Genomic DNA, 9232 nt, shown 5'->3' with positions numbered 1-9232 from the left:
ACGCACACTCCCCCGCCCAAGGCACCATGTGGAAAGGGCAAGGATATGAGGTCAGGGCAGCAGGTGATCAGCAATGGACAGTGGCTTCCACTGGCACTGTGATCTGGCTCAGGCCAGTGGTGACTAAGCTGGGGAGGGAGGGTCAGTGGGGGTCCCTCTTATCCCACCCCTCCTCATTGCTGAGTTGTCTAGGAAGGGGCTCCCTGCCCTAGAGGGACTGAGCTCTTCTCTTCCCTGCCTTTCTCCTGCCCTTTCCCTGAGGGACAAGGAGGCAGAGGTTCAAAGAACCAAGGGAGCAGAAAAGGGGTTCTTAAACTGCACCCCCTCCTCAAAGCAGCAGACTACTGTGGGGTGTGCAGGGGGGAGTAGTTGGATCCGTTCCTTGCTGTGTTGTGTGGTCACCTACACACACACCTGACACTCAAGTAGGGAATCTCATTTTCCAGGGAAACTGGGTCCCTGTACCCCCACCCCTTTCTGGCCAGACACCCTGGGCCTCACAACTGCTTCACTCCATGGGGACAGATACGCTCACCCATGTTCTGGGAAATAAGGAAGGGGGTGGGGGAGCAGGGGTGGCCTCAGGCTTCAAGGAGATGTCTCTTTCCCCCAGGCTATGGTGAAGAACAGTTCCAAGACCCCCATCTCCCCTGGCCCTTCTGGCCTCCCCATCCCTCCTAGAAATCATAACTAAATGACCCTGGACCACCTGGGTGGCAGGTTGGGGGGCAAGGACACACACCAGAGCCCGTGAGATAGAAAAACGAGGTTTACTGTCCCGTGGGAGGGAGGTGGTCAGCTGCCCCTGCTCAGGCTGCTCCCGCCATGTATAGCAGTGACATTTGCAGTCCACAGAACAGCTGGGCAGTCGACAGGAGGTTGGGGTCGTGAGCCCAGGCCGAGGGAACAGATGCGGTGAGAATGACTCCTAGGATGTCAGCCCCTTGCCCTGGTCCTTTCCCAATCCCAAACTTTTGGCCATCCCACCCCCAGCCTCGCCTGGCCTTCTCGCTCCTTCACAGGCCCGCTGCAGCCCACATCCACCGGGAAGCCTTCCCTGAGTCAGCCCCACTCTAGCCCTCTTGAATTCCCCTTTCCATCCTTTCCTGTCTGACCTGTCCCAGTTTCTCTTTCTCCTCTTTACCCTTCTCTTTCCCAAACACCTGCTTAGACCTCCCCCCATGTCCTCCTCCCATCCCAGTTTGGCCCTAGCAAGCATCCCTTCTCCTCCAATTAGCACACCCATTCTCAGTCCCCATCTTGCAGCAAAGCAGCACTGAACTCCTCTCCCCCTCTTCTCACTCTCCTTCCTCTGCAAGTTTCCTGTGAGAATCAAGGTTGCAGGAGGGGAGTTGTCCATGGGAAATCCCCCTGGACCCTCTCTTCCCCCATCCCCTTCAAGTCTCCTGAGTAGAGGCCATGGGGCAAAGGAATGAGGGCAGTGGCACCTACTCACTTTTCTGAGCTTGTTTTCTGGCCGGACGAGGGTTGGGAGTTGGGGCAGGGCAAGGACAAAACGACGGGGTACAGACTAGGAATGGAGGGGGTAGCACTCTCTCTAGTCAATCCCTGTGGCTTGGGCCACCAGAGTCCAGAGTCTCTCCCCTGACCCCTTATTTCTGGCTACAAGATCAGCCCTGCCCCCCCACCCCCGGCTGCCATCTTTTCTCCCGCCTGGACGGCCGCCCTCCTGACGTCTGATCGCTGAGTTTGGGCGGCCTGTCCACCGGTGCACTGTCTGTCCATCCATCCAGCTGACCAGCCCAGCTCCAGCAGAGGCTACTGCGACGCCTGTGCCTTGCGTGCCTGTCTCCGGAGGTAGCGGATGGCGGACACAGTGCCGATGTTAGCCAGCAGCACTGCAAGAGACCCCCAGTCCCCAGGCTGTGAGCGCAGAGCCCACCGGACCATGGTGGGAAGAGGGCAGCAAGCGGGGGCAAGCGTCTGGGACTGCTGGGCAGGGTTGGCATGACTACCATCCCTTGATTTAGCAACAATGTGACCTTCAAGGGGCGGGGAGAGTGACTCCTGGGTACCTTTTGACAAGTTTCGGTCCCTCCCTGGGTCATCCACTGCCCCCAAGCCCTTCCTGTCTGGCTGGTTATGATACCCCTCCCATCCACTGCCCTTCCCCTTCCCTGCCCCCCGCCACCCTTCTCCCACCTGTCTTCCAGGCATCTGGAGCTTGCAGGTCTGATGTCTTCACGGCCCAGGTGGCGAAAGCCATGAATCCCAAGCATATGTCACTCTGGTTGAAGGGGACCAGGGGCCTCCCTGGACAGGAGGAAGCAAAGCTGAGCCAGAGTCATCCAGCGCCACCCCCATTCCCACCAGGGTAACCCCACCCCCAGGCAGGGTCAGGGGATACTCCTCCCTGGGTCACTGCCCTAATCCATGGCCTTTCCCCCCAACCCCTGATCCCACGATGAGCACTGGGTGGGGCTGTCAACCTGAGCTGCTTTCAGCGGGACCTTCCACAGCAGCCGCAACTACCCCCTCCCTGCCCTTCCAGGACATCCCCCAGGCTCCCTGGGCTGAGACTGCCCCTCACGGCATAGAAGCAGCATGGTGAAGGAGCTAGAGCCAGGGCATGGGAGTCAAAAGGTCATGGGTTCTAATCCCAGCTCTGCCACTTGTCTGCTGTGTGACCTTGGGCAAGTCACTTCACTTCTCTGGGCCTCAGTTCCCTCATCTGTAAAATGGGGATTGAGACTGTTGAGCCCCATGTGAGACAGGGACTGTGTCCAACCCGATTTGCTTGTATCCACCCCAGAGCTTAGTACAGTGCTTGTCACATAGTAAGTCCTTAACAAACACTATAATAATAATGATAATAATGATGGTATTTGTTAAGCGCTTACTATGTGTCAAGCACTGTTCTAAGCACTGGGGGAGATACAAGGTAATCAGGTTGTCCCACGTGGGGTTTATAATCTTAATCCCCATTTTACAGATGAGGCAACTGAGACACAGAGAAGATAAGTGACTTTCTCAAAGTCACATAGCTGATTAGTGGTGGAGCTGGGTTTAGAACCCATGACCTCTGACTCCCAAGCTGGTGCTATTTCCACTAAGACACACTACTTCTCTTCTATTATTAGTAGCAGATGGAGGGGTCAGGGGTTTCAGATGGTTAAACACCAAGCAGCTGCCTCCTGGTCTGGGGTCAGAAAGGAGTTAAGCCCCTGGTGACCCTCTCCCCACCCCCAACCCCAGCCTGTGCCAGTACATGCTGTTCCGGACAGGTGGGCCAGCGGGAGCCCAAATCGGAAACCTCAGATGATCGTTCATTACCTGGCAGGGCGATGGTGATGTCCGACTCTGCTGTGGCCTTCGGAGGTCCCAGGAGAGGGTCCAGGAGCTGGCGCCAGGAGTCGGTCCCCCCCATGGTGGCCCCTGCCCCCACCTCACCCCCACTGGGTCCCTCACCCAGAAAGTGCTCATAGGCCTCAGGGATGGAGATGGGGACCTGCGGCCCAAGGGGCGGGTGTGACCCGGACCTCCGAGGGGCAGGCGGGGGGCTCCGCAGCCTCCTCGGGCCCTTGCCCCGTGGCCCCTGGAAGAAGTACTCGCACATTTCAGGCCACTGAACGTCCGGCGGGGTCGGTGGGTCCTCGGGCTCTGGCTCCGGCTCCTCAAGGATCGTGTCACAGAAGAAGAAGTCATACATTTCGGGCAGTGTCACGGCATAGGCATCCCGGGGGGCCAAGGCTGAGGATGGGGCCCGGGGTGGGGCCAGGGGCTTTGGGTGCCGCGCCCTGGGGCAGTCCCCTCTCCCGGACACTGCCACTGCATCCCAGGCCCTTGGGGCCCCCCGGACCCCCACCGTCCTGGGGGTCACTGCACCTGGTGATCCTGGGGCCGGTGGAACCGACCCCTCCCCCGGAAGGACCTCAGCTAGAGAGAACCTCACTTTCTTCCTCCGGGGGCTTTTGGGTGGGGGTGTTGAGGGCTCCGAGAGAGGGTCACTGGGGCAGTCTGGAGTGGCTGAGGTTTCCTTCCTGGGTTTAGGGGTCAGCATCGCCCCGCCGGCCCCCTCACTGAGCTCCCCACTGGACGCCCCATGGAACACCCGCCAGCTCCCTTCTAGCCTCTCCCCTGGCAGGGGTGTAGGCAGAGCCAAACTTGGACAGGAGGCCGAAGCCGGGGTGGGCAGATTTCCCCGTGGTTCGGCCACGGGAGCAGGTGCAGACAGGTTCGTTGGGGTAAGTTTGGACAGATCCAAATGCAACTCAGGGATGGAGGCGGGTGCAGGTGTTTCCGAAGCGAACAGAGTCCCGGCCATCCAGTTCACATCTGGCTTGCCCCCTGGGGCAAGTGAAGCCGGGTCCGAACGATGTTCAGGAAATAGGCGAGGTGGGGATGAGCCCAAATCCTGTTTAAAGACCCCAGGAGGTACAGATGGGAGTAATCCCAAGTTAGCTGGAGGGCCACGTGTAGACAAAGTCAAACCTTGTTGACTCACTGTATCTGCTGTAACTGGGTGCAGATTCCATTCGACCGTGGAGGTGGGTGTAGACAGATCCAATTCTGGTGCCGCTGTGGAGGTAGGTGGAAGCAGATCCAGTTCTGGTCTGGCCGTGGAGATGGGTGTAGAAAGATCCAGCTCTGGTCTGGCCGTGGAGGTGGGTATAGACCGATCCAGTTCTGGCCCAGCTGTAGAGACAGGTGTAGACAGGCCTAGTTCTGGCCCAGCTGTGGAGATGTGTGTAGAAAGATCCAGTTCTAGCCCGGTCATGGAGTTGGGTGCAGACAGACTCTGTTCTGGCCCATCTGTAGAGGCAGGTGTAGACAGACTGCATTCTAGCCCGTCTGTGGAGGCAGGTGTAGACAGACCCACATCTGGTCTGGATGTGAAGGTTGGTGTAGACAGAACCAGTTCAGGCCCCTCCTTGGAGGCTGGTGTAGATGGATCCCGTTCATCCCATTCTGTCCCATCTGCGGAGGTGGCTGTAGACTGAGCCTGGTCTGCCCCTGCTGAAAAGGTGGGTGTAGTTGGGCCCAGTTCTGGCCCGTCTGTGGAGACTGGTGTAGACAAGCTGGAGCCAGCCTGGGCTTCAGAGGCAGCAGTAGTAAGGTTTGGAGGAGGCTCAGAAACAGGTAACTGTGTGGATGACTTGGGTCTCTGCAGAGCCGAGAGGGTCGAGTCCAGCGAGGGCACGGGATCCTTGCCAGCAGGAAGTGTCGCAGACTCCCTGGAGGCTGCATCCCCGGGAGCAGGGCTGAGGGGTTCGTGCCTCTTGGGATCCTGAGATTTGGGGGAGCCTCCTGCCTTGCTCCCTCCCGATTTCCTTTTCTTCCTCCCGGGCCCCTGGGGAGAAGGTCCGGGGCTGCCGTCAGCAGGGGGGCCCTTTCCGGAGCTGCACAGGGACAGAGGCGGCGTGGGGACTTGGGACCCCTGGGTCTGGTGGGGAGCACTCTGCATAGCCGGTTCGCCTGTGGCACCCGCCCCACCCGCCTCTGGCCTGAGCCCTTCTAGCTGGCTGCTGCAGGAAGGGGGCGGGGAGAGGGAGGGAGTAGCCGGTCCCCTCAGCAGCTGCCCCTCTGGCCAGGTGGACGTGCGTGGAGTCTGCTGATCACCCCCTTGGGCCAGGCCGTGCTCACACTGAAAGCTGCTGACCAAGCTCGTATCCATTTCCCCCTCCCCGGGGGAGCCGAGGACACTGCGGAGCAGAGAGCCTGCCCCGGGCGCGGGGGGGCTGCTGCCGCTGCTGTCCCCTTGGTCAATGTCACTGGACAGAGGCTCGTCTCCAGAGGCCAGCGCAGCTTGGACCGAAGCACACTCGTCCGCTGCCAAGGCGAACTCGGCCCAATCTCGGTCGCTCAGTTGGATGCTGTACTCGAAGTTGTCCATCTGTGGGCAGAACCGGGGGGGTGGGCATGAGGTCTGGGTAGGCCGGGCTGAGGGACTCAGGCTCCCAGATTCCTGTCCCAAAGCTCACACGGGGCAGCCCCTGCACCTCTCTGTGTGCCTCAGTTTCCCCTGGAGGGTTTAGCTAGGCACAGAGCAAGAGTCCCAGTTCAACGGGTCCCCCAACCCATCCCATCTTTCACACGGGGCAAGAGCAGCACTTAGCCCCTCTCTCCTGCTCCCTCTCCCCAAAGCCAGCTGTGGTCCGTGGCATCTGTGCCTCAGCCTGGTTGTATGGTGACATGCAGACAGGCTGGACCTTGCCCCTATCCAGAGAGTGGCCCGGCCCTGAGCAGGATCCCAAAGTCCCTGTCCAGCAGGGATGGTTAGCGGCCTGGCAGGGGAAGAGGGTTGAAGTGTCCCTAGGGTCAAGTTGAGCTGATCGCCGTCCCTTCGCCGCTGACCAGACGTGTGGCCTGCACCATGCCCAGTAGGGCAGGGGGGCAGGGCAGCAGAAGGTCAGATGTCCCCTTGGCTCTGCCTCCTGACCCTTCGGGACCTCTGGAAGGGCAGAAGAAGACAAACGGGAGTGACCCGAAACCCACCCCTACCTTTGGCCAAATTATGCTTTGGGCAGACACTCTTCCTGCCCCCCCCAATCCCATTCCCGAGGACCCTCTGACAAAGGTTCTGGGGTCAAGGGCACCATTCCCGGAAGGGGAAGGGGAGATAGGTAGCCGCTCCCACTCAAATGCAGCACCCCCCCCCCCAGCTGTACCCCCCCCCCCCAACCCCTCTCCAGTAGAGGCAGGATTGGCTGAAACGACTATAGGCAGCATTGCAGGGGCAGGAGATGGCAAGGCAGGACGACCGTAGGCGGCGGGGAAAGATAGGGTGCAGGTTGACTGTGGGCAACAGGGGAATGGCAGGGTTGGCAGAACATTTCCTACCTTGGACCCCACGGGGGTGGGTGGCAGAGCTGGGCCTTGCGAAGCGTGGGAGCTGGACCCGGGGTGACATTGTGCCCGCCACTTCCTGGGGCTTCGAGCTGGACCCAAGGCCTCCCCATTCACCCACTAAAAATAGCCTCGGGGCCGTCACATGCCCTGGCGGGTGGACCCTTGGGCCCCGGCCCGGACGCAAATAGCTGGTATCTGAGCCGCCCAGCGACGGGGCTGGGGAGGAGGGGAGGGGGCGACTGAGTGCTCGGGCACCATGACCTCTGGCCTCCCCAAGCCCCTCCGCGTTAACTGTTGCTGCTGCTGCTGCTGTTGCTTTTGAAAAAACAGGATAGAAAGAGCCTCAATTTTTTTGAATTGTGGTGTTAGAGAAGGCTTTTGCGAATACCATGGACTGCCCAAAAAACAAACAAATGGATTTTGGAGCAAATTAAGCCAAAGTGGTTTTTAGAAGGCCAAAGGACTCGACTTAGATTACCATATTTTGGATGCATATTCAGGAGGATTAATGCTGGGAAAAGCCCCCGGAAAACGTGGAAGAGGCAAACCAGCAGCTAAATGAATAGAGACCATACATAGAGAAGCAGCGTGGCTCAGTGGAAAGACCCCGGGCTTGGGAGTCAGAGGTCACGGGCTCTAATCCCAGCTCCGCCACTTGTCAACTGTGTGACTTTGGACAAGTCACACTGCCTCAGTTACCGCATCTGTAAAATGGGGATTAAGCCTGTGAGCCCCATGTGGGACAACCTGATTACCTTGTATCCCCCCCAGCGATTATAACAGTGCTTGGCACACAGTGAGCGTGTAACAAATACTATCATCATTATTATTACGGATCGTGACAGAAGACAGAACGTTCTGGAGAAAATATATCCATAGATTCACTCTACGGCATTTGATAATAATAATAACAGACCAGCAGCTAGGTGGATAGAGATCATGCATAGAGAAGCAGAGTGGCTCAGTGGAAGGAGCACGGGCTTTGGAGTCAGAGGTCATGGGTTCGAATCCCGGCTCCGCCACTTGTCAGCTGTGTGACTTTGGGCAAGTCACTTCACTTCTCTGGGCCTCATCTGTAAAATGGGGGTGAATAATAATGATGGCATTTGTTAAGCACTTACTATATGCAAAGCACTGTTCTAAGCGCTGGGGAGGATACAAGGTGATCAGGTTGTCCCACGTGGGGCTCACAGTCTCAATCCCCATTCTACAGATGAGGGAACTGAGGCACAGAGAAGTTAAGTGGCTTGCCCAAGGTCACACAGCTGACAAGTGGCAGAGCCGGGATTCGAACCCATGACCTCTGACTCCCAAGCCCGCGTTCTTTCCACTGAGCCACGCTGCTTCCCTGAGATCAGGTTGTCCCACGGGGGGCTCACAGTCTTCATCCCCATTTTACAGATGAGGGAACTGAGGCCCAGAGAGGTGAAGTGACTCGCCCAAAGTCACACAGCTGACAATTGGCGGAGGCGGGATTCGAACCCATGACCCCTGACTCCAAAGCCCGGGCTCTTTCCACTGAACCACGCTGCTTCTCTAAGACTGTGAGCCCCCAGTGGGACAACCTCATCACCTTGTAACCTCCCCAGCGCTTAGAACAGTGCTTTGCACATAGTAAGCGCTTAATAAATGCTATGATTATTATTATTATAGTATCGCTTAACAAATGCCATCATCATCACAACACTGCGCTGCTGCACTGAGGGCGCGCGCCCCCGTGCGGCCGGCGGCAAGAGCTGCAGCCAAGGAGCCATCCGAACGCCCTCCCTCTAGCCGGACTCCCTCTCTGACTTCATTCACTCTTTCAATCATCATCATCATCAATCGTATTTATTGAGCTCTTACTGTGTGCAGAGCACTGTACTAAGCGCTTGGGAAGTACAAGTTGGCGACATATAGAGACAGTCCCTACCCAACAGTGGGCTCACAGTCTAAAAGGGGGAATAAATTCAATCGTATTTACTGAGCGCTTACTGTGTGCAGAGCACTGTATTAAGCGCTTGGAAAGTACAATTCGGCATAGCTATAATTCTATGTATTCTCATGGTATTGACACCTGTCTACTTGCTTTGTCATCTGTCTCCCCCCTTCTAGACTGTGAGCCCGTTGTTGGGTAGGGACCTTCTCTATATGTGGCCGATCTGTACTTCCCAAACGCTTAGTACAGTGCTCTGCACACTGTAAGCGCTCAATAAATACGATTGAATGAATGAAAAATAGAGACAATCCCTACCCAGCAACGGACGTCCCGCTTCAGTTCTGAAAAAACCCGGGCATCTGCCCCCAGGGAGAGTGGGGGGGGTCACTAACAGACCTGAAAACTGACTCGGGGGAAGGCTAAAGGAGTAGTGGGGGGAGTTGTGTAACCCTATCCCCCCAAAAAAAACTTGGTGCCTCAGTTTCCCCAAGTATAAAATGAGGA

The 9232-nt window shown here is 57.6% G+C and overlaps 1 protein-coding gene across 1 annotated transcript; it reads right to left on the bottom strand.

Annotated features, from left to right (window-relative positions):
* Positions 1-753: 753 nt before the first annotated feature.
* On the bottom strand, positions 754-6880 carry PERM1 (PPARGC1 and ESRR induced regulator, muscle 1). Its single transcript, XM_038746717.1, has 4 exons — positions 6802-6880; positions 3295-5854; positions 2164-2274; positions 754-1859 (listed from the first exon to the last, which is right to left on the bottom strand). The coding sequence occupies exons 2-4, from the start codon at positions 5852-5854 to the stop codon at positions 1780-1782; spliced, it is 2751 nt and encodes a 916-aa protein (XP_038602645.1). The 5' UTR covers positions 6802-6880; the 3' UTR covers positions 754-1779.
* Positions 6881-9232: the final 2352 nt, after the last annotated feature.

This window comes from Tachyglossus aculeatus, chromosome 5, assembly GCF_015852505.1.
Source record: "Tachyglossus aculeatus isolate mTacAcu1 chromosome 5, mTacAcu1.pri, whole genome shotgun sequence".
NCBI lineage: Eukaryota > Metazoa > Chordata > Mammalia > Monotremata > Tachyglossidae > Tachyglossus > Tachyglossus aculeatus.
Note: the sequence above shows the minus strand (reverse complement) of the source record. Positions and strands in the feature narration are given on the sequence as shown.